General features: G+C 48.5%; 1 protein-coding gene across 1 annotated transcript in view; it reads right to left on the reverse strand.

Annotated features, from left to right (window-relative positions):
- ALX4 (ALX homeobox 4) overlaps positions 1-25,129 on the reverse strand; it is a 43,801-nt gene that overhangs the window by 10,041 nt on the left and 8,631 nt on the right. Inside the window, exon 2 of the mRNA XM_033515356.1 lies at positions 4,846-5,156. Within this exon, the coding sequence (XP_033371247.1) occupies positions 4,846-5,156 (311 nt within the window). The remainder of the gene's footprint in view (positions 1-4,845; positions 5,157-25,129) is intronic.

Below are 25,129 nucleotides of genomic sequence, written 5' to 3' on the forward strand. Positions count from 1 at the left end.
TCCTTGTCGAGAGTGGCTGTTGTGGGATGGGAATGTGACGGCGGAGGTTGCAGTGGCTGGTGCAGCATGTCCTCTGGGGTCAGGATGGGCTACTTTGTGCAGGGGCCAGCAGTCACTGTGGGCTGAATCTCAGTGTTAGTAATTACAGTAGGAGTGTACAGTAATGTCATATATCTGACTCCTGCAGACAATGCTTTGATAAGCCCTGATGTACCAAATCAGCCCTGTAAAAATCTACGGAACAGAGAATGTTTCATGTCTCCATAAACATTCAGCCATATGCCGGTACCTAAATCCATATGCATACACAGCTGATGTGCTGTTGGGGGTGGAGAGGCCAGAAGTGGCCTGAGACAAAGCAAGGAGGCTCCTGCTCGCTCTCTTGCTGCCTCTCCTCACGCTGTGAGGAGAGGCACTGCCACCTGCCCCTGCCACCAAGCCCCATGGTGGCAGGTGGATGGGCTCAGCTGGGACTTAACCCAGGATTCTGACCATGCCTGGATAGTTGGGGGCTGCATCACTTATTTGTCCTTCCTCCAAGTTAAAGGCGTTTTCCCCTCTCCCCTACCCCCACCAGGGCAGTGGTGGGTGAGGCTGACCTCTGCACATGTGGTGGTGGGCTGATAGCAGCTGTGGGGTTGTGCTCATGCCCTGTGCTCAGCACCCCTCACTGCATCACTGCTCTGACATTCAAGCATCTTGTGCTTTTTACTCTATTCTGGCAGGCTCACAGCATCCATTCTCTCCATTCCTGTCCTCTCACCCTGCTACCCTCCTCTCTCTGCTCGGCCTCCATCTGTCTGTGTGCAGGACCCCATCCCTCTGTGAAAGGTCAGGCCATCTCTCCTCTTGCCAGAGATGGCCACCGGCCCTTTGCTTTTCAGACTGCAAGAACAGAGCCAGAATTCATCCTTGAGTGCTGAAACTGGACACCATTTTATCAGTGGCCTGGAATGGGAAATTGGAGCCTGGGATGAGAGAATTGAATAACTCGAGCTTGTTTTCATTTCATGTTTAATTTCCTGCAGGCTTAGCTCAGTCTTTCCGCTCCTTCCACCAGCCTCCCAGGGTTTTATGGGGGAAAAGGGATCAAGATATATTACTTCTTGCTTTGCTTTGCTTTTTTTCTTTTCTTTTTTTTTCCAAAGCAGTGATTTTGCTACAGCAGAGTTTGACATTTCCCTCTCACTTTCAAGCCCCCGCCGCATCACAGGGTCACTGCCAAAAACATTTCATTAATGGTCCCAGCAATGATAAAGCTGGCTCTGAGGGGGGCTGGCTGATGGGTTATATTCCCTGGCTGCGAAGCCTCCTTCCAGTCCCATCCCTTTCTCCTCTCCCAGAGAGCAGTCCAGGAGGCAGATACTTGATAATCCAAGAGAGGTAAGCAGCCAGGACCAGGCTGGCATGGGCTTGGGATGTTCCTGTGTGTGTTTCTATGCCAGGCGAAGGAATAATGTGTGAATACACGTGTCTACCTTGTTTTTTTAGTGCCACTGCCTCAGACATCTGCTGCAGACCTGGATGAGCTGGAAGAGAGTCAGCAGTTGCTGATACCAAGCAGAAGCTCTTTCTGGGGCTCTGCAGCCCCGGACATGGAAGAGAACAAAGCAATGGGACATATATGTTGTGTAGGACCTACATGAACACAGAACCCTTTGTGCATCCTTGCAGGTTTGTGGCTGAGCTGTAGCAACCTCTTCCTGGCTGTGCCTCTGCATAGGCTTATGCATGGCTCCTGCTTTACAAATCAGGGATATGCAGTGTCTTAACAGTACGTGGAAACAAGGGACAAGACTGTGGGGAGTAGACAGGAAAACGTTGCATTGCTTCACAGGGGAAACTAGCTTTGACATTGACAGACATCAGTACAGATGGCTGGAAACTGAGGCAGGCAGGGAAATGGAGCAGGAGAGGGTCTAGGCCATGGAATGTCACTGCTTCCCAGACAGTGTGGTCCACCTCATGTGCGCTGCTGGCACGGGCTCTTCTCCAGGCACCACAAACTCCGGCAGCTACTTCACTAAAGAAGAGTGAAACTTGGGGAAGGGATGGAAAAATCAGAGCTGTGGAGCCTGTCTGGGCTCTGCATCTGCTCCTGCCTGCAGTGCAGCTGGTCATCCTCCCCAGGAAGCCAAGCCTGGTCAGAGGGGATGGCCTCCAGCCAAAAGCTGTCGGAGGGAGCATCACACCTTAAACCAGTGCCTTACCTTTCTGAAGATGACCTCCAAAAATTCATTCCAGGGCAGGATTATCCCTTTGATGACCATACCTTCCTTGTGAGAGGGACTACTGTGCTGCCCTCAAAGCCCATGGGGCTGCAGTAGGTGTGTGCCCAAACACCCCACAGCAGCCAGAGCCTTTCCCAGCACAATGGACGGTGTCTGAGTAGTTTGCAACTCTTTGGCTTGCAGGGGAAAGGTAGTGAGGAGCTGATGTCTAATTTGTGATTTCCACCCTCTAGCCCTTGGTTTTTGGTCCTTGCAGTGGGCATTTGCTTTGCCATCAGCCTCCTGAGCTGCAGCCAGTACCCACTCTTGGGCTGTGAGCCAATGGCCCTTGAGGCCACACCGCTGGTGTTGGAAGACCCCACAGAACAGAACTGCCAAGGGGGCAAAGGCTAAACAAGCTGTAGCACAACCCAAAGGTGGAGACAGGCACTAGGGTGATTCACTAAGGTTTTGTCTCTGAAAGCCTCACTCATGGGAAGAGCAGCCCCATTCCATCAGCAGAAAAACCCTGTGCCACCTCAGACTGCACCTCCTGGGGGCTGCCACTGCCATGCAGGGCCAAGCAGCTTACTAGCCAGCAGCCTCAGCCCTGGGAATACATTTGAGATACCCAGCCCATGGGCTGCCCCTAAGCCTACCCAGTCAGTGCCTGCTGTTCTGGGCACAAGCCTGCTGGTTCTTCCTATGCAGTGATGGGAGCCTGCACTGCTGCTGACAGCACGGCAGTCCTGCAGCACAAGGTGGTGGCCTGGTGCCAGCCCACGGCCCAAGTCACTGGCTCCTTCCTGGCAGAGCTGGGGAATGACTGAAATGCAAGTGCTCACCCCTTTCACCATGGGGCAAGTGCTCGAGCAGCCAGGCCATTTAGACAAGTCCTTCAGCAGCTCTGTCACACGAGCCCTGTCATCACTGTCCCAAGTGAGAGGTGTGCACTGGCAGCTGCAAGAGCAGGGAGGCTGTTCTTGGCTGCCTGTGCAACTGGCTACTGACACGCTTATCTCAGAGCAAGCTGAAACCCCTCTTTGCCAAATATACTCCTGGCTACCCAGGGAGTTGCTTCTACCCTCAGCTGAGGTATTATCCAGTGGTAAAAGTGGATAAGTGGGGAAAAACTCTAGAATGAACGATCATATAGTAGATTGCATCTGTCTCACCTGCCCTGGCTCTGATGGCCACCCTTCATGCTGCTGGGATGACACAGTAGCTGCAAACCCTGGCTCAGAAGAGAGCAGGAGGAGCTCGCCACCCTCCAGCACCTCATTCTCATTCCTGAGCTAGAGGAATTTCATGCACTGTGCAGCCAGTAACCCGATGCTATGTCTGGCCTCCCAGGAGACCCCATTAGCACTTGTGGTGTGTTCTTGGGAAATCAAGAGCTGCATCCAGTGTCACAAGTAAAGAGCTGATGTTTGTAGCACTGCCTTGCTCTGCCCACGCTGCAGTGCCCAACATACTGCCCTCGGGAGCAGTGGGAATCACACTGCTGGCTACTGAAACGCAGCCATGTCCAGCCTGAAGAGAAACAGCTGTGGGGAAGAGGAGCACACCAGCCCTGCAAACCAATTTACCAAGCAGACAATAAAAATCCTGCTTCTGGTGAATTGAGAAGCGAATGTACAAGCTAAAATGGACTTAAGCATGGATGTGGGCCTTATTTGCAACAACTACTTGTAAAGGTTAAAGCAGAGGCTGCCTGGGAGCTGGGAATATTCCCGGTATAAAAGATATTATCAGGTGTCTCCATGGACCAGTTATTCTTGATGCTAATGCAGGTTCTGGGGGTGGTGAGCTGACAAATGCCTGCAGACGGAAGTTACAGGATTAGCTGTGCTGGAGAAGGAGCTGGCCACCAAGGCGTGAGCTGCGGATGTCCCCCCCCATGCAGTGGTGCTCCCTTTTGCACATGCTTCTGAGCCCTGACAGGCCTCCTGTTTAACCTTGACTCAGAGGAAAGAGCAGTAGTCAGAGAATCATTCCCTCCTCTGATGTGGATTTCGGGTCTGCTGGCCCCCCAGGCTAGTTCAAGGGAGCTAGTTCATGAGAGCTGGCACCTGTGTGGGTAGAGATGATTGAGGCTGTCAACAGAGCGTGGCTGTTTGACTCTCCTGCTCCTCCTAAGGTTGTGGGTGCACCTTTTGCCTCCAGATCTCCAGCTTTCATGCAGTCTCCGTGCTTGCCAAGCAGGCAACAAGAGCAGCCTCTCCTGTATCTCCTCATGTACTGAATTCCCCTCTGCAGCCCCGTCTGCCAGAAGGAGCCCATCCTGCCCATCCTGCTCCCACTCAGACTGATGAACCTCTGCCCCTGCAAGCCTCCTGAAGAGAGCAGGTTTTGTGCAAGCTTTGTTCAGGGTGGTGGTGAGGCTTACCCACCTGCTGTCCCATAAGCTCAAGGGCAAGAGGTGTTTCTGTGAACTCTGGATTGCAGGACACCAGACCGAGTAATGGAGCTGACACCAGCGTCAGACATGGAGGTACCTCCTCGTGCTTTCTCTGTGCCATGGGCTCTGATTAGGGCTTGGCTGCCTGCAGCTTATGGTGGGGCTGCAAGGGAACCTCAGGGGTTTTTTGCAGCTCATCCTCCTCTCACCCAGCCCCAGGATTTCCCCCCATACCTGTACACGAGCCTCGGTGAGGTCTGTCCTCATGGCTAGCTGCTCCCTGGCATAGACATCGGGATAATGGGTCTTCTGGAAGACCTTCTCCAGCTCCTCCAGCTGGTAACTTGTGAAGGTGGTGCGGTTCCTCCGCTTTTTGCCCTTGTTGCTCTCCGAGTCGGCCTTGTCCATGGGGCTGGGGAGGTCCGTGCTGGCCCTGTCCTGGGGCACTTTCACCCCGGCCTCCTTCACGCTGAGGTAGCTGCTGTCCATTGCTGAAGGGTCAGAGCTTGGCTGCAAGTCAGGCTCTCCCAAACCGCCTTCCTTACCTATTTCGGTGGGAGGTGGGGCAGGGAAGAGGGGGCAGGTTTGACCAGGGGTAGGGGGCAGGGAGAGAGAGAAAGGGAAACAGATGTAAATCTTTTGACCAATTTTACCCAGTGCAGATGGGCAAGAGGAGACTGGGGCAAGCTCTCTCAGCTTCTGTTCCCTCTCAGAGATCCAGGTGGGAGGATGAGCCCTGAACACTCGGGTGCACACACCCAGCAAGACCCTCCTTCAACCTCTCAACACCCACATCAGGGTTGAACTTCATGGAGCACTACATTCCCTGGTCCTAGCCACAGGAAAGGTCTCTGAGAGGTCCCATCTGCTGCTTGCACCATACAGGTCCCCTGTCAGCAGTCCATCTGTGCTCCCCTGCTGAATAACACAGAGCAGGAAACCAGGAGTACACAGCAGCCACACGTGGTGCTCGCTGGGGTCTGTCTCCTGCTCCTGCATGCTCAGGCAGTGGTGGTGTGTCAGCAGAGCTGCTCCTGACTGGCACCCCCAGTCATCCCCACAGCCTGCTGCCAGGACTTGCACTGCTTTTGGCAAGGAGCCCGTGAACAGGGCTCAGTGCCATGGAAAAGGACAGTATGGGACACCTGTGGAAACAGCACCTCCTGTGTGCAGGGCAGAGGGAAGTGAGAGGAGTGTGACAGCAGTCTGGGGGGCTGTTCCCACCTGGTTGCCCTCGATTAATAATTAATGAGACATGACATATGAGAGCAGTATGGCAGAGCAGGAGGAAGGGGTTTAAACCACGGAACCAGGGAACTGGTTCCTTTCTAAGGCTTAGCAACTACAGTAAAACCACCTTTGAGATTTGTAACGGGGTATGTGCATCCTCAGGTGCAGGCACAATGCGGGTCCTGTCCTGCACACCTCCTGCCTCCTGGGACAGTGGTGTCCCCTTCATTTGCAAGAGAGATGCTATGCCAGCAGGACCCTGCTGGGGACCCATGCCTCTCCCTTATCTGATGCCACTGTTCTGCATGGTAGGCTGAACCCAGGACAGAAAAAGAGGGATCTGTGTGAGTGACTGTCCACCTGGCATATAGTGCACAGCCAAATGTCACACCTGGCCACATTTCTGGCTGGGATCTTTGGGCAAAAAACAAGGTAGCCCTACTGCAGGTTTTAACCTTGAGCCACTACATTCAGTTCCTAAGTGTGTGAGAAGTGATACTGAGGTATTCTCTATCCATTCTCTCCTTACCAAGCCAAGAGCACACCAAGTGTCTCATCTTTTTTTGAAATTTCACTTTAGTCTATTTTTAAAAATTACCATGCCAGGATCAGTCTTTCTGGGAAACAGCTCCAGTATTTAGTGATGTCCCCACTGGGAGCTCTTCCCAGGCAATGTGATAGCCAGGGTCATTAATGCCTGCTTAGGCATCTTAGCCTGTGTCTTTGGCAATACTCATCTCTGGTTGCAAAATCCTTTTGCTAATTCACTGTATATTTACAGTTTAGCCCTTCTGTGAACAGCTCTGTCACATCTTCAGAGCCAAAAGCCCATGAAATTTTGAAAAGGTGTCCAGTGCACAAGTCCTTGCCCATCTCTCACTGTCACAGCTGAAGGGCTGCACTGAGATGATGGGGATGAAACCAGGAGGATGAAATGCAGTTGTCACCCTCAGGCATAAGAGCAAGGGTGGCCCAGGTTTAAGCCTGGGGGAGATGAGCTATGAGAGGTGTTTGAGAAGAAAATTGCCCAGGTGATACACAGAGCTTGTAGGCAGACCTTGGATGAGGGCAATGGAGTTACCTGCCACTTTCACCCTACTGTGATTTCAGATTTATTGCTTTCTCCAGTATTGTTCCTTCAGACTTTTGAGGAGCTCCCTACAAAACTTACCAAAGCTTAATGTCTATCTCCGCTCTCTTTGCTTTGATCCTTGGGAACATTTTGCCAAAATTTATTCTCCCTGGGTTCCAGGACCAGTGTCTAGGGCAGTGGCTGACACACTGCCTCCTCTTTGAACCTGCTTTCTCCAACTGGCTGACTGCTCCCACTGCTCCTGGGGAATGTAGGTGGACAGACCCATCCAAAATGAGCTGGGACAGTGCCCTGCCCCACAGCCTTGGTAAGTCATATGCTACAGACATGATATTTATAATTTTTACAACTGAAAATAAAACAGTTCCAGAAAGTCTGCAGCAATGGACTACCACCTATGAAACTCAGTAGAGACAGAGTAATAAATAAAGTATTCCAAGAGGCTGGGGTGTTTTTTCCCTTTCTCTCTTTCTTTTATTATTGATGATGTCAGGAAGCTCAGTACACTCTCTCCCATGGCTTTGTGCTGCCTGCCTCCCTGACTCCTAAGCCCCCTTTTGCCTCCTAAGCCCCTGTTTGCAGCAGCAAACACAAGACCTGAAGCCTTTCCTTGGGAACTCCTCTGCTGTTTTTTATCTGTTTCAGGAGCTCAGAAAGGGTCTACACAAACATACACACACACACTCAGAGAAAAGCTCTGTGTCAGTTCTAAGTTCATTGACAACATAGCTCAAACTGCAGGACCCCAGACTTTCAGCAGTGGTAAGTAATCTCCATCACAAACCATCAGCCCCAGGGAGCAAGGACTGTCCCTGCTGCACACACAGTGGGTGTTCCCATGCCTGCTCTGCCAGCCCAGAGCCCTCCTTCGTAGCTCAGCCACGCTGTCCTCGTGCTCCTGCATTGCAGCAGACATGGGCTTCTTCACCTCTAGTCCCTGGGAGCCCTGGTAGGGATGAACTGTTTCCATGGGAGGGGCAGAACCTCTGGGATAGAGGGCAGAATGACAACATAGGGAGGACATGGTGTGCATCCACCCTCAGCTGAGCATCCCAAGTAGTAACTCTCATTCCCTAGAAACAGGCTCCCTGACCTCAAAACAGTCACGCTAACTGCTGAAGTGAAACAAATTGCATACATCTGCATATGGATATGCCCAGACTTCCTGTAACTGGAGATGGCCTCAAAGTTTCAGTGCAAAGTTTGGGGTGTCTGTTTCTAATCAAACCTAGAGAGACCTTGAGTTACATATTGTGAAGGTCCCTGTGACAAGGAGTTAATGTGAGCACCACTGTACCCTTACAAGTCCGACAGGACCGCTTGGTGCCTCCTTCACTGCTTGCCAATCCATCCTTGCTCTCCTGGCAATAGAAGGAGGATATTTTCTGACTTCCCACAATTATACCCTGCTCTCCCAGTGCCTTGGCTAGACCATCAGCACTCCCAAGACCGTCCCTGAGTCACCCTGTGTCTGCTGCCAAGGGGCAGGGATAGTCCGGGGTAACTGGGCATGTGGGCCCCAAGCATCTGGCAGCTCCTTTTGGGCAGGAGGGATGCCTGCATTCCCACTTCTTCTGCAGGGATATGCCCATCAAATCTCACCACATCTGTCCTGGGAACCCTAAAGAGGAGAAAGGGGTTGCAGGAGACACAAGACCATGTTCACCTGTGACTATGAGGTAAGGCCCTGAGACAGCCAGGGGTTGCACTGCTTTGCTGACACACTCCTGGAGGGAACAGTCATCTTTTTCATGCTGTCAGAATGTTTGGATTCACAACTTGTATCTCTTTTGTTCCTCAGATGTGCTATTTTGAGTGGGTGACTAAGTAAAATCTTCACTATGTACAATCTTATCCGTGGAATTTAATTTAGAGCAAAGTCAGCTTGGCACATCCACAGGGATGGAGATTGGGACATTTCCAACACACAGCTTTGGATCCACCTTGACATGGTAGGTCTGCTTTGCACAGCACATGGATGACAAGCCACAGCTCCTGCACCATAGGCTCCTGCACACAGATCCTGTGACAGCAGCCCTGCAGTCCATAAGGCTGCAAGAGAGCTACATGGCCAGCACAGCCCAGGCACACAGCCAGCACAGGGCAGTTCCCCTGGGCTCCAGGCTAAAAAGCCTGCTGGGTCTTGGCACTGCTAATGTCCTGCTCTGGCAACATCTTGTCCAAGCTATTACAGTCTCAGTGAAGAGCTGATGCTGTCCCAGTCCTGGGAGGCATCAAGAATAGCCTGGAACACCTACTGGCATGTGGCAGCTCACAGGCATTGTCTGTCTGTGGACAACCCATGTCCAAAGAGTGTGGCACAGGTGGCATGGGGCTGCACCAGCCTGCCCCTCTGCTCCCACACTAAATGACATTGGGGCCTTCTATCCTCCTGTCCAAGTGTGGGCACAGCAGTGTTCCTCTCCGCCCACCCCCAAATTCTATGGCCTCCAGTGCTGGCCACTTCAGGGCGCCTCTCTTTGCCTGCACAGGCATGGTCTGACTCTTCATAGCAATGGTGCCTTAAAAAAAATTAATTTTAATGTCATTCTCTTAATGTCATTCTCTCAACTCTTGCTTAAATATCAGTGCTAACATTTTGCCTAGAGAGGGTCCAGGCAGTGTATTTTACACTTCTTACCAAGACAGATTTGCACTACAGCACAGCCGGCACACTGAAGGACTTGGCCAACCATAGGAAACTTATCCAACTCCTGTGGCCTTGCCTTAACATGCTGAAACCATTAGACTTGTTTCTAAGCTGTCTGTTGCAGTCTTCTGCCTCCTATCTGTCATTGAAGTCTAGGAGTCAGCACAAAACTATTATTTAAAAGACATCCACAATTTGGGTTATATAGGAAAAAAAGTGACTGGATTTTAGACATATAAAGACCTGAATATTTAGGTTTATTTCTGTTCAGGGAGTCAGTGCTCTTGCATGACTCTACATGTGACATTCTGCACATGTAGAAAAGATTTTAACACTTTTTTCAGTTGTATATGGCATCACTGATTTTATTAGCAATGATCAGGTGCTTAATCATACTTTCACTCTCGTGCCCAACTGAAGTGTAAAACTGGGCAACATTCATCTCTTAAATGCAGGTGGTATAGTTCTACATAAGACACAAACCATTGGCTTCATTCTGGAAGCTGCAGTTACCATCTGCTGCTGAGCAGAAACTGGTTGGAGCATCTCCATTTCAGCTCTGGATAAGGATGAATACATGTCCATCCCTCCCAGACAGGGACCTTTTTTGGTTGGTTCTGCAGAACCTGAAGGAAGGCTGAATATGGTCTATGCTGTACCTCTGCTCGTGGTACAGCATTCACTGACCTCCCATTGTGCTCAGGAGACCTCTGCGTGACTGTTCTCATCTGCATGGACACCACCCATCTCTGCTGAGCTTGTCAAAGCTGCTGGCACTGCTGCTCTGCTGCCTGCAGCCTCCTTAGGCTCTACAGCAAAGGAGGGACACGTTCAGTGTTTGCTCAGGGTGGAACTCACAGACTAAAAATAGCCGTGAAATACCTGATCACCTTGGGGGTCTAATTACAGACGGAGCGAAGTCCTACAGAAAAGGCTACTTGTAGAAGAATGAAAGGGGGTAAGGAGTGGTTCTCTTTACTGTGCTCCTCCTGACCACACCTAGGGCTCCCTTTTTTGAGAAGAGACTTATTTTTCTGATCAGAGCATACAGAAGGAACAATACTAAAGCCTGGAGCTGAAATGTCTAAAAACCTCTTCATGTTCCTGAAAAGCTGGAGTCAGTGTCAAAAGTCTGGAGACAGTGTCACAGATCCCACCAAGTAAGTCCAAGGGTGGCTTTTTGGTGGCCCTGAAGCCAGTGTATAACTTGGGTCACTGGCTCTATCTCCACTGTGTGCCTGGGAGATGTTTCTGTGGGAGTCACATTGCCCTCAGCCCTGGCTGCTCTTAAGCCCTCTTGCTGCTGGCTGGCTAGTTCCCCTGGAGTAAATCACTGTACGAGTTTGGGGACAGACAGCTTGATAAACATTAACTCTAGTGCTGCTGAGAAGTTTACATCACAGCAAGCCTGGGGAATATGCACTATTTACTTGGGAAAATTGCTGTTCCTCTCACTTTCATTCTGAGCTAGCGCTTTTTCCCCCACACAAACATCTGTTTTTGAGGGCATGTGTTGCTTTATTGCCTGATTAGCTGGATTCACACACCCTGTGGCTACTTGGGGAGACCTCAGAGCTGTCTGTACAAATGCAACATGTGCTGCTTGCTCCTCTTTCATGTTTTTTAAAGGACACTAACAAAACTGGCTTTTACGTAAACAAATCAATTCTGAAAACTCTGCATAGAAGCTGTGGCTAGAGAAAAAGGCACAGCTCATTCCCCAAGCCCTTTTTCATGTGGCATATTCATCTGAAAAGCAGGAAAGTGCTGACTAGCAAATTTTGTAAGGCTCAAAAATGCTTCTAGCAACCTGCTGCAATTACAGTTGACTTTCTGGATCCCAGAACATGGTATAAGAAAAGAGCAAGAAAATGTACTGCCACTGCCTCCATGGAGAGAAAATGAAACTGCTCCATTGCATACCATGGCTTCCTCACAACTGAATGTGAAGGGAGATTATTGCTTATGTCAGTATTCTGGGGTTGGGCATCTCAGCTCTCTCTGATGAGCCCATTAATTTCCCAGTGACACAGTTTTGTCCTCTCTGAAACCCAAAAGTCTTCAGTGCTGCAGGGGGTGACACAGTACCATGGGAATATGTCAGAATCAGCCATGAGATGACTTTTTAAGTGACAGCAGATGGAAGTGACAGCCACCTCGGTGGCATCAGAGCCTCATTAGATCCCACACAGGTGTCCCCAGGCACAGGGCTGGGGGTGAACAACTACAGGTTTGCAGCATGCCAGGCTATGCATATTTCAAACTGTGCAAAGTTTGAAAGTACAGCAGACAAGATGGGTCAGCTACTACATTTTAAAATGTTGCAATTCCCACTGTAGGCATGTCACAAACAGCTAGGAAAGTGATTGATTTCTGCTCCATGCTGCTTGTGTCTCTGCCTAAAGCAGAGCATGAGAACCAAAAGCCATCTAGAACCTCTAAACTGATATATCCCCAGTGAGTACCAGCCAAGGAAGATGAACAAGGCAGGCAAGGATGGGAAAGGGGGTTTGAAAGGGCTTTCAGTTTCCTCTTAGCCCTGGTTTTGATACCTTTTGGATAAGTAGTCTCCTCCTTCCCAAGCAGTCCTGCGTGCCTTGCCGTGACAGTGATCGCCTGAGGGTCTTGGTTTTCCCTAAGCTCCTCAGAACCAGATGTAAGCACCTAACTGCTCTGAAGACTTGGCTCAGTGCTGAGTAGATAAAATATGTGATTTCATTAAGAAAAAAGATAAGCATCACTAATATTGGACAAAGTGTTGATTGGTGTTGTCTCAGTCATAGACTCATACCTACACACAGGCTAGTTACTGTTTATTGGGATTTCAGGCCAGAAGAGTCCACAAATCCTTGGGCAAGTGAAAGACAGGACAGACAGGTCCTCAGTGCTGTTTGCTGAAGACTTGTGTTCTCCACAGACAGGCACTATAGGGTTTTGCACACTTTGATGCTCTGTCCCAATGTGGGAACTCTGTTCTGCTCCTGTCTGAGCTGAGTTCATCTACTGGGACATCCTTACTGGTTGTCAGCATCTGGAGCAATGTCTGCCCAATCCACCTAATCTACCTTACTTTGGGATCATTCAGTTATGCCTCTGTTGTGTTGTTTTTAGAAAAATCTAGATCCAGCAAGGTTGCTCCTCCTCTGCTTGGATGCTATCTCCAGCCGAGTTAGCAACAGTAGCATCTGAGGCAGCCAGGATTCAACCCCCCTCCCTGTGCCCTGTGAAATCAGGCCCTGCAGCTGGAGCAGGGAAATGTGAGTGCTGTGGAGCTCTGGGCTGGCAGCAGGCAGTGCCTCTCAGTGCCTGCAGTAGCACCGAGTGCTGTTCAAATGTGGGTGACAGATGAGGTTGATGCAGGGCTTAGGGCTAAGCTCTCACTCTGAAAGGAGGGGCATGAGAGTTCCCATCAGGTACAGATTTATTTATTCATCTTAACCTCACCCATATCATTTGGTCCCTGCAAGGATCTGAAAAGATCCCTCACCTGAGCACTGCAAGAGAAAAGGGGGCTCTTCTCTGAAAGCTGTAATTTTCTCCACACAACCTGTTAGTGCCTCTCTCTTTCCCGCAACATGCCCTGGACATTTCCTCTATAATTTCAACCCCAGGCTGTGTGCTGGGTGAGCAGGACCTCTGCTCTGTCAGGGTGAGAGGGAGGCATGAGGCAGTCATGCAGCCTTCCACATCTCAATGTGTGCGTTGCCTTCCATGCCAACCACACACCAAGTGAGGCACCATCAGCCACCACCTGTGGCAGAAAGCATAAATCAGATATCTAGTTAAGAAGGGAGTGGGGGATCCTACTTCCTGCTGGTGAGGAAGGCTGGTGAGACAAAGCTGCCTGGAGGGAGTTGATCCTTGCTCTGATGTCTGTCTATGGCACAGTTTAATTCTCTGCTACCAGCTTGCAGAGTGATTCACCCCATCCTGTGGGTCGGTGCCTGCCTGGACTCTGTTCACGTCATTGGGTTGGTTGGTCTCTGCCTCTCTCTGCATTCTTCTCTGTCTGCTTTGCAAAAGCAACCTCTCTGCAGCAGAGACAGCCATGCATCGCTGAAGTTTAGCTGCCTCCCAGAGGTGACTTCTAGTTACCTGTTTTGTGCTGCTGGTGGCAGGGCTGGACCTGCAATGTGAAATTGCAGGCTGAGAAGAGGGGCAGGAGGAGGGAGGCTAGGGCCATTTTATAATGGGCTGGGCAAGAGCTCAGCTGCATCTGCATTGTGAAGTCCTGGTTCAAATTAATGACAAACAAACTTCAATGGCTTGTGGGCCCCGGCCAGGGCGGTGTCCAAGCAGGCTCTGCCCAGCTGTCCAGCCCAGCCTGCTGCCCTAGTCCAGCAAGGCACTGCAGCATATGTGTGTCCCTGGACTACCCTTTCTCTGAAGCGCAGCGTTTTGTACTTCAGATGGGCAGTCAGGCAAGCCCAAACAAATCTTCCTGACACCACTCCCATGGTGCTCCTTGTGCTTCTCAGTTTGGGCCCCCAGGTGCCCCCACGGAGAAGAGCTGGGGACTCCTGAGTCTGGATGAGATGCTGTGGCAACCCCATTGGAGCACAAGTACAGCACATCTCAGGGGCAGCTGTGTGCTACCAGTTACACTTGGAAATTGGAAAGGAGGAGTAATAGAAAGCTGGAGAAAAAGCAGAAAACAACCAAAGTTGGCTGAACCTCACAGAACCACAGAAAGGGTTGAGTTTAAACACTGAGACAAAGTTTGGGCAAGATTTCTTAGCAAAGTAGTTCTGTTGTTCTTCAGTTTTATACAGCTGATTAGTAAAGAAAGGCCCAGACGAGGGAAGAAAAACATTCAGCCTTCCCCAAACCTGCCTGTTCTTGGAAGAACATCTATAATTTATTTCCATTCCAACTGCAAATTGCAAAACTCAAGGCCGGTCGGGTCTGGGAAAATTCCTACAAGCACTAGGCTTTTAGAAGCATTCCAGAAAGAAATTAGGTTTCTGGCTACCAAACCCACTAATTCACAGTCACTGGGCCTGGGCAACAGACTGGCATCAGCTTTTACTGGCAGAGAGTAATAGGGCAACAAAATCCCAAACTGAAGCAAGAAGCAGCACAACCAGCCAAGAGGCAAGACAAAATAACCAACAAACCTGAGAGCAGCAGGTTGTTTCCCCTGACCTTTACACCCTCATCAGGAGGTGAGGGCAGTGCTGCAGCCCCACAGGGGTTTCCTGCAGAGGAGATGCTGATGCCAATAGGGGTGGGAAAGCCCAGATTCCTGATGGGGTCCGAAGGTGGCATCAGCAATGGCCAGAGACTCTCATCCCTGGTCTCCATGAGCCCACATGCAGTGCAGGGGTTACACAGTGACCTCAAGGTCTCTCTGAGCTTGAGAGTTGTTTTGAGGTATTGAGGAGACGTGGCTGCACTGCATGGCCTGGCCATGAACCACAGAGTGTCTACACTATAACTGTGGAGAAAGGGCAAAGACAGAAAAATCCATCTAAGACTGGCTTGCTTGGAAACTCCAGCTGACCCTGACACAGTCTAAACAAATATTTTTTTAAATTACTCAGAATGCCCCAGTCTTCTAATATGTATCCCCAAAGACTGTCATAAAATGTCTACAGAAAGGACTCCGTGAACCTCTGCTGCCCTGCTCTAGAGGCACATATTTCAGCCCCAGTCAAACTGAAGTTTATTAAACCCTTGGCCTCCCTAGGTTCCCTCCAGCCTCTGCAGCAAACAGCTCTCCCCTGCCTCAGTCTGGATCAGGGTCTGTGTCCACCATTGGTGTTTGCCGTGAGCTGCCAACACTGCTGCAGCCTCTGATGGGAGACCACGATTAGTTGTGAGTGCTGCACCCTTGCACTTCACTTTTTTTTCTTCTGGGGCTGTGAGGAGTAGGGAAAGAGTGTTTGAAATTCTCCCTCTTTTGTAATCAGCTCTGAAACATATATACCAACTTAGGACTCCTCTGGAGCTTTAGCTCCACATTCTTCATATCCCAGAAGAGAGAAGGTATATGTTGACTATGGGAGCCAGGAAAATCTAAGTCTTTTGAATGATACCAATAGCTGATGCAAGCCACTGTGCTTGGTAAAATACTGGGAAACCCTGCTTGCATCATGGTTTAAGTGCAATGCTTTCCTCATCCAGAAAAAAAACCTTATATGTTGTTCAATAAAGCAACTTTTAATGAAGCTTGGCCAATTCATCAAGGAGTAAAAATGATACTGCATTACTTGACCAGTTACTCTGACGAGACACTCATGCAAGAGCCCAAACACATGGTTCCCAGAAGAAAGGGATGAAAATGATTTACAGAGGCTGTGAGGCAAAGGTTTATTGATAATGAGGCACTAAGAGGAAATGGGATGAATGTGCCTAAGATTCCTCTAGTAAATGAACAACAAACAGTATTCACAATCAGTGACTTACATTTTTAATTTTGAGCTGAGAATAGCAACAGATTCACAGATTATTCTGAGTTAGAAGGGACTCACAAGGATCATTGAGTTCAAGTCTGAAGTGAATGACCCATATGGGGATTGAACCCAAGATACAGGTCAAATGACAGTTATTAAGGAAAAAAATCCATTAGGTAGTACTGAGCAAGGAAAACATCCACAAAAGTGTGCTCTTACTTGTGGAAGGGGAGTCATGAATTGCTCAAAGGGCAAACTGTGCTTGTCAAGTAATTCAGAGAGTTATGCACTCTGAGGTCAGAGAAAGGGATTTCATTTCACTTGAGAACTACTTCACCTTGCAACACATATAATTGTCACTGGGGGGGGAAAAAATTAAATTAAAAAAAAAAAACCAAAACAACCCCAAAAAAACCAACCCAGAAGTAGGGTTGCATGAGCCAAGAGCACATGACCTTTACTTTCTACTCCACCTCTGGGTTTCAGTTCTTTTCCCAGACTGTGCCTGGTGAGCCACATTCTCGCAGTGTCTGCCCATCCCACACATGCTCTCCAGCTGCCTGACCCTGATGGCCAACGTTACCAGAGTCTGGCCACCCTCTGTACTTGGTGGTGACCAAGTCAGGCCAAGACCTGGATCTCTGACCATCACCTGCACCACTAAATTCATTTATAAAGCCACCAAATTTTTCTAGGGAGAGGTTGTTGCCCCTGGTGCTGTTGTGGCTGCAGATGGTTACATTGTGTGGAGCCTCTGGCAGCTGGAATGGTCCCTGGCTGCATGGCACTGCAGTTAAACACAACGCCAGGACCAAACACATCTACTGGGCCCAAGAGGATAAGCAGAAAGAGCACTGCCTGAAGGGTTTCTGCACCATTCCTCTTACTTTTTTTCCTAAATACTTCTTGCTTTCTGGGTCTTCAGATCACAGACACTGGACCCCTCTCTGCAGTGAACACTTCTCCGTTTTCTCATCATCATCACCCAGTGTTTGAAGGTGATCATTATTTACTGCATTTATTCAGCAGTGTCCTCTGGGCATCCCTCGGCACCCACTGAGCTGTGCCAGAGGCTTGTGCAGAGATGCCCGAGTCACAAGAGCCCAGGGAGGTGAGGCACTGCTATTTCTCATGTTGTGTGGATGGCAAAGTGAGACACAGCCACCAGGCACACAACACACACTCTGGCTAAGCCTCAGTTTTAAAAAGTACTTAGCACTGTCTAATATTTTTGCAGCCTGGAGGTGAAGGTCCTATGCCTCTCAGGTGCCCTGAATCATGGGATATCTTTGTATCTTGGCCAAGTAGATCTAAGCCCCCATCCAATCCAACACACTCCTCAGTCTTCAGAACAAGTTTCTGCCACATCAAAATTCCTTATCCTTATCCCAGCCTTTGCTTCCTTTCTTTGTCTGGGTCCAAGAAAGGCTGGACCAGCTACTGGGGTAAATGGCCACTGCAATAAGAGTAAGTTCATGCCTGTCTGAAAACACTCCTAGAACATGAGAAATCTGCAGTCTTTAGGTGTGAAAATTAAAAGTGTTGCTTCTGAGGCAGTTCAAACCACAACTCCTTATGGTTAGTTGTTGGATAATCTTTCAGAGGAAAGGCACAGAGCACATTTCCTACCCAAAGCCCAGCTCCACTGTAAATCTGGTGATCTTTCTCCACAGCACAGTGCAGCAGAACTTATGAAAAAAGTTATCATCAGATTTTTTTCCTCACATGGAGAAAACAAAAATGTGCTTAGTTTTAGTTACATTCTTAGAAATGGCTTAATTGATTCGGAAGAACTTTTAAAAAAAAAAATATTATAGAAACAGCCAGAGGCACACAACTGCTGTGGGAGCTTTTAGGCAAGACTGTTAAGTTTTGATTAAGTTAGAAGAAACTGGACGCAGGATTGTGGTATGAAGTGTCAGGCAGTAGACACAAACAACACTGACTCTGGTAACACATTTTCCTAACAGAAAACAAAAATATCATGACTCTTGGAAGGAGAGCAACTCCTGGAGCACCATTAGTTCTCAACCAAACTGGATGATTATGTGAAATATAATGACCATGAAAATCAGCCTAAATTAAAAAGCGGAGTTCATGCCCACTTTCGTGTTTGCTTCCAGTTAACATTCCAGGACGGGATTACATTGACATGAGTGACTACAAATGTGAAGTAAACATTACCAAACATTTACAGAAATCATCTTTATGAACTTGTGAAAAGGAATTATTTGTCCCAGAAACCTGCTCCTGCCAGAGGTGCTCATCTGATCAGGGAACAAGGACTCATCATTTGTGTCTGCCTCCCACTCACCACCGCAGATGCCCTTTCAGCTGCCTGCTCCTTGCATCAGTTCACACACACACAATCTGCTGACCAGAGATTACTCACAAACATCATACCAACAACAATTTTGTGTCCCAGACAGACCACAAAAACTCGTACCTTGCTCACAATTTGCAAATAAAACACACGGGGCATTCATCCCTCCTGCTCCCTGTCTCCCAAAATACTTCCTTAGGAGAGCCCTTATTTTGGGAGATACCTGATCTCTGTAAGGGTGGCTGTGTGCTGACATGGACCACAACTCAGGAAGTCTCTGCCTAGAGACATCATGATGCCAGTGCCACAAGCAGAGTTTCACTGCTTAAAAGCTGCCTTTTCTAGCAGGCTGGGAAGCAACAGGAGGCCTCAAAAGCAGGTGGAAAGAGTCACTGCAGGCAGGACAGCCTAGAGAGGAGAATAAAGTACAGTCAGAATACATGGGCTGGAATCAATACACTTGGAAAGCACTGGTTGGAAAGGTATGTGCTGTTTCAGTTTCCTAGATGACAGCACGCAAGACTTTTCACCAGCTGTCTTCCTGTTCTCTTAAGAAACAAGCCTGTCTGCAAGGGTCTGGAAAGGCTGAAATTTAGGAAGAGCAGATAAACACTTCAGTTTCCCATGTCTGAGGGCTCCTGGAATTAGTGGGCCCACTAGGCACTGGCTGGCCTCTGTTTCCCCAAAGCATTTACAGCTCGTGGGCTCAGAGTGGTTGCAGGGAAAGATGCTGGGGGCTGTGGTGGGTTGCTTTCTCCTTCCTTCTCATCTCAGACTAGGCTTCCCACACACTGCATTCTCAGATTTACTATCTCACAGTACATTTGGGTCACAGTTTTTCGGATTTCATGAGAGGCAAATGAAAATGCCTGTGTGGGAATGTGCAATTTCTTCTGCAATTCACTTGGTTTATTGGACTCTCAGGAGAAAATATACAGTTGGATGTAAATAATGGGACTCCAAGCTCCAAAACCTCTTGAGTGAACACAGTTATGAGTATGTAGCTTCCAAGAAGCCAGGGTTTTAGAGCCAAGGTTTTAGTGCTAGAGGAAAGTCTCCATCCCAAAGAAGGGATTCTGCTGGTAAGGAGAGACTAGCCTGGAATCAGGGACCCTCTGAGTATTTGCTGCTTGTGTCCTCTGTTTTCCAAAGCAAAGATGCATCTCCCTGAACTGGCTTAAACCACATTGTTCTTCCCACTGACACCTCCTACAGCTTATGAAGCTGAGGCTTATGAACTGCTATACAGTCCAATTTGCTTTAAACTATAGTACACTGTGGACTATATAACATGAGTTTGTAACTTTGTCAAGAACATGATCTGACAAACAGAAAATAAAATGTTACTTTGTCCCCTGTCAGCTGATGGGCTGTGGTGTTTGGATGCTACAGTGGGAAGCTTCATAGATTATTACCAGGCAGGGAGAGTCTGGAAGCCAGTGTGCCATCTTTTTGTTTAATGTTTTTTTTCCCCAGGAAAAAGCTGGGCCAGGAGAGCTGAAGGCTGAGGAGCAGAGCTGCCTGCCTGGAAAAGGGGTGGTCTGACAATGCTTTGGGTAGGACACAACAGGGTGAGGAGCAGGTCACCTTAGCCATGACGCTACACCACTATCATGCCATGCTGCCAGGTCCCCTGCTTTTCCCTGCTGCCTGGGCCAGGCATGCTCTGGGATGTGCTTTGGGCACTTGTCACTGCCCATGCTCACACCACTGGGTTAATACTTCTGGCACTGGACTGAACAAAAAGGAACTGCTTTCCTCACCATTGTCAGGCATCCCTGCAAAAACATGCCCTGCTCAGCCCCCTTCCAGAAGGACCCAGACCCATGGACCTACCTCGTGTCAGGCATACAGGGAAGAAGTGCCAGAGCAACCAGTGTAGCTATTTACACACTCATATCACATTTTCCTCTTGGGACATTTTCACAGAGCTTGGATTGACTGTGCTCCCACTGGGATGCCACCACAGGCTTTCAGCTGCTGCTCACTTTTGTTTAGAAATTCTCCCAAGGAGGAGTTCTTAGCAAAGTTCTTGGTTTTAATGAAATCTGTGGGCTAAATGTGGCCGTTCCCTGGTTTTCCCCAGTGGGGAACTAATTTCTAGCAGCCTGACACCCTTAGTTCTTGGCTTTCAGAACCCACTCAGTTATCCTCATAACTTCTCCTTGGCCAGGACCCACTGGTCTCTTACGTGTTAATGCATGTATGTGGTCAGTGCTACAGACCATGGCTTATCTGCTGCAGGCTCCTAATATCTCCATCTCTGTGGGATGTGCAATCAGCCAGGTTTCCATACAAAAGCCTACATCAGACAACGTTCACATTGCCTGGGGCAAGCAGTACTTGCATCAGATTTTCTCTAGAAAAACCTAGCCCGTTCCACTTGATTTTTGCAGAGTTCAGATAGGCTGGACTTACATAGTCCAGATTTACGAATTTCTTGCAATTTCTTTGTGTTTCCTGGATAATGTCAGAAAAGGAAAACTGGGTCATACAGTGCTTTCCCTTTACAGTGAATGTCATTAAAACCCAACAGAACAGACAAAGGGCTGGATCAGTCCTGGTCCTTTTGTCACTCTCTTGTGAAGGGTCTGGAGGATGATTTGGTTGCACACTCATGGGGTTTTGGTGCTGTGTAAAACATGCTAAGGTCTCTCAGTGTGGGGCAGGTACCCAAGCTTTGAGGAGCAGCACAGGGAGAGCAGGGAGTGTAAATGGAGGCATCTCAGGCCAGGTGGCATGCAGTTGGCTCAATGCCTTCTCTCAGCACCAGCCAAGCTTCTCCTCCCTACCATCTTTAGGATGCTGGAAACCTCCCATTTCCTTTACCAGCATCTGACAAACCTGTTGAAATACTTCAGCATCAAAGCCTCTGCCTTGTTGCACGGTCTTTGTGTCTTGGTCCCCAAATATGGTGAAAAACTCAGCCCTTAGAAGCTTGGTTAATATCACAGCCCCTTGGTTCCTTTTTGGGTAAACTTCAGGTCATTTTCTAAAGAAATCCATAGCTACCAACAAATATTGTCTGGCAGATTCTGTCTCGGGCAAAAGCCCAACAACATCAACAGCTATGAATCGCAATAATGTCCCAGGAGACACTGCTCAGTAGGGTTTCTCCCCATCTTTGGGGACCCACTTTAGAAATACAACACATGCAAGAAAATCATCACACCTCCTTGTAGTTATTTTCCATCATCTGTCTGCATTTTCCTCCAAACCAGTTCTCTCATGGCTTGACTAAAGACTTTACAACTTCAAGACATCATAGCAAAGCATCAGAACCTCTTTTTTGAGTGTTTTGGTGATAATGAGTTCTTGTCACAAGTTGTTTTATTTTCCCATCTCCTACACAACATTTCATCTTTAAATTCCAAGCTTTCCCACCATGACCAGAGGGCTTTTGCCTTGCTAGTCTGAAAAGAGTCAAAAAGCAGACAAGGTTGCCAAATAAGGGTTTGGTTTTTTTAATCACACCTTGTTTGACATCAGTTGCCTTTTGGAGGAACATTCCCCTCTCAGTTCCATGAACTCTGCTTTTGAAAACTTGCATCTATGGATGAAATAGGAGAGTTTTCATTCCTGCACACTGTGGAAGAAGGAGATAAAAAAGGATGCAATCTCCATTTTTTCTTGCTGCCCTGCTGAGGGAGGTATCTGCACAAAAAAAAAAAAGCCTTTGAACAAGGCACTGGCAGAACTAGTCTTTGGTGACTGTGCTCTTGTGTCAGTGCTGTTCCGACCCCACAGGCACCCCCAGCTGTGTTCAATGGAAACTGCTTCAGCCCTGAAAATGCCTGGCTGCTCTCCTTTCACCATCAGGGTAGCTTTCTCTTCTCACAAGGGGCATGTGGAGCTTTTGTCATCCTGGCAAGTCTGCAGTTGAACCTCCAGGAGCAGCATCAGTGCCCTGCAAGGCCAGACGGGCTGACAGTCCCATGCTGCCTTCCCTGACATTCCCTGACACTGCCCCTTTGCTCCTGGCTGAGTTTGCCCAGGATGCATGTTATACCTCTCTTCAGCAGTTCACCTTGCTCTGGGTTCAATTTAGCTTGGCAGCCTGGAGCTCATGATAGCCTGTTTACAAAATATCTTTAGTTCCTATTAAAGGGCTCACCCCACAGCAGGACATCCCAGCTGTGCCACAGGGACTGGGTGGCTGCCTCTGCTGTCTTGGTCTCTTGAGGGAGAGGATGGGAGACCCACACTACACTATTTCAGTGTGTGGACTTGTGCTAACATGAAAGCCATTTTCACCTCCAGATACCCGCTGTGGTAACCAAAATGAACCCAGTAAGGCACATCTCAGATATTATCTAGTAATGGTAGGACACAAACACCCTCTGGTTAACGTATCACACAACAAAGCTCTTCCTGGCCTTCTTTTCTAACCAGGACAGCTGATGAGGTCCAAAAACTGTGTAGAAGCTCAAAGAGACAGCTCAGGTCCTGCCCACAGAGGCAGGTGCCGCAAACAGATTGCCCAAACCTCTTTTTTTTCACATGAGCCGTGTTTTTGAAGGAAAGCACTGCAGGCTGAAAGCCCTGATGCTGACTGACCAGGTGCCAACCACAGTGATGTGTATGCTCAGTGTTAGCTCATCTCCCACCTTGGCTATGCTGAGCAATTTCCTGGATCCCAGCAGTCCAGTCTGCTGCATGCATTTTTTGCCAGCAAGGACACTTTCCTCAGCCCCTGCCTTCCCTCAGACACATGCGAGGGTGAGGGCTACATGTGGGACTGTCCCATCATCTCCCTCTCTGGTTTCCATGACCAGCTGCAGTAGGGTTTTTCCTCATCTTTGGGGACCCACTTTAGAAATACAACACATGCAAGAAAACCATCACACCTCCTTGTAGTAATTTTTCATCCTTTCTCTGCATTTTCCTCTAAACCGGTTTTCTTATGGCATGACTAAAGACTTCACGAATTCAAGACATCATAGCAAAACATCAGAACCTCTTTTTTGAGTGTTTTGGTGATAATGAGCTCTCAAGAGTGCTTGCCATATGTTGTTTTATTTTCCTATCTCCTATACAAAATTCTAGCTTTAAATTCCACACTTGAATGAGCACCTGAGATGGCTGTAAATTACACAGGTTATAAACCCCTCTCCTGCTACTTGGCTGTTCCCATTGCCCACCCTCTGAGGTGGACTGCTGACAAATGGAGAAAAAGGTTGTTCAACCAAGAACTCAAATTTTTACCACCTAGGCCAAGGAAAAGGGGATTTCCAGGACAACCAGCCACAAAACCGAACTAAAGACCACAAGGAAACAGCAGGGTTCTCTGGATATCAACTTAATATCCAAATCTAGGCACAAATAAGCTTTATTATAGCTTCAACTCTAACTTAAAACCAGCATCACCAAAATTTGCATGTGCAGCTACAAGTCCCTCTGTTTCCTGAGCTGACTTTGGGCCTTTCAGTAGATTTTTATGAGGCTCTGTCCTGACCAGTCAAATATTTATAACAACCCTCTCTGTGGATACTTCCCCTCCCCAACAGAGCCGCAGTTAAGTGAGTTGCTGCACTCATGTTTGATGTTGCAGCCAATACCCCATTGCTTTCTATCCTTCTAAGTCTCTTTTTCTAATAGCTTGAAGTGGTATAAACTGCATGGAAATACTCATTTCTCTAGCACAAGACCTCATACCTATATAAAGCAACCAGCTTCCCCCTCTTCCAGTAGCAGCTTTCCAACTTCTGTTCAAGAGCTGAAATGCAATATTTAAGCTCTGCCATAAATCCCACAGCTTCGTGGAGTGTTTCTGGCCTTCTGCACAATCTGTCTAACTGTCTAGCAATTGGTCCATCGGCTATTTGTCTTGGAAGTCCTCACTGGAGATGTGAGAAACACAAAATGTCTGCAGATCCTCTGCCAATTTAGGTAGGTTCTTCTTCCTCTTGCCTTCTAGCATTTGGCTGTGTCCTGTCTAGCTCAGAGTGATATCTGGCTCCAATCTGCTTACGAAGGTACAGACCAAATCTTGATAAGCCAGGTTATGTCTATAGCACAGTGCTTCTCAGCTCTCAGCTATGGGTCCTTGCCACAGCTGTGCTCCTGACTCTACTCCAGGCAGAGGTCTGGGCATGCACCATCCCCAGCATGGCTGGGAAAGAACTGCACGGTGCTCCAGAAGGTCTCGCTGCCTCATGAACCATAGACCAGCACTGTGGTCCAGGCTGTAGTGCATATCCTGCCCCACATTTGGCTTCAGGCTCTCCTCTGGGAACAAGCTCTGCAGAACAAGGCTCTGCCCAGTTCCTCTTTCCAGCTGGCTGCACAGTGGGAATGGACATGCATCAGCCTCCTGTGTGGTATTTCTTGAGTGGCTTCTCTGGGGCAGGAAAAACCTGGTGTTGTGGGCTTGTGCACACACACTGGAAAGGACCAGTCTCATAGGTGACCCATCCCCACCTGGCAGACCCAACAGCCTGAGACCAGCTCCATGCCCAGCAGGCTGGTACTCCTGTGAGCCTGTGGTGTCATTTTTTAAATGCTTTTCTTTTCTTTTGAAAACCTTGCTGTGGCTCAGGTCTCGTATTAAGTTTTGGGCTGAGCAATATATTCCTCTTTCCCCTGTTTTGTAAAACTTCTGGCCTGTGTCACACACATTCCTCAACACCTTGTAGAGTTATGGTCTTGCAGATGGGCCTTCAGGTCTCTCTGAACACTGTACCAGAACAGAGTCATTCTTTGATTGTTTTCAACCCTTTATGGGAAAATTCTCAATATTGCACTCTTTCCCTGGGCATAGTGTAAAACTTTGGTTTGTTTTGATTTAATTCTGGTGTGAATTTCTTTCACTTCCCACTGCTCCTGAA

This window comes from Parus major, chromosome 5, assembly GCF_001522545.3.
Source record: "Parus major isolate Abel chromosome 5, Parus_major1.1, whole genome shotgun sequence".
Taxonomy (NCBI): Eukaryota; Metazoa; Chordata; class Aves; order Passeriformes; family Paridae; genus Parus; species Parus major.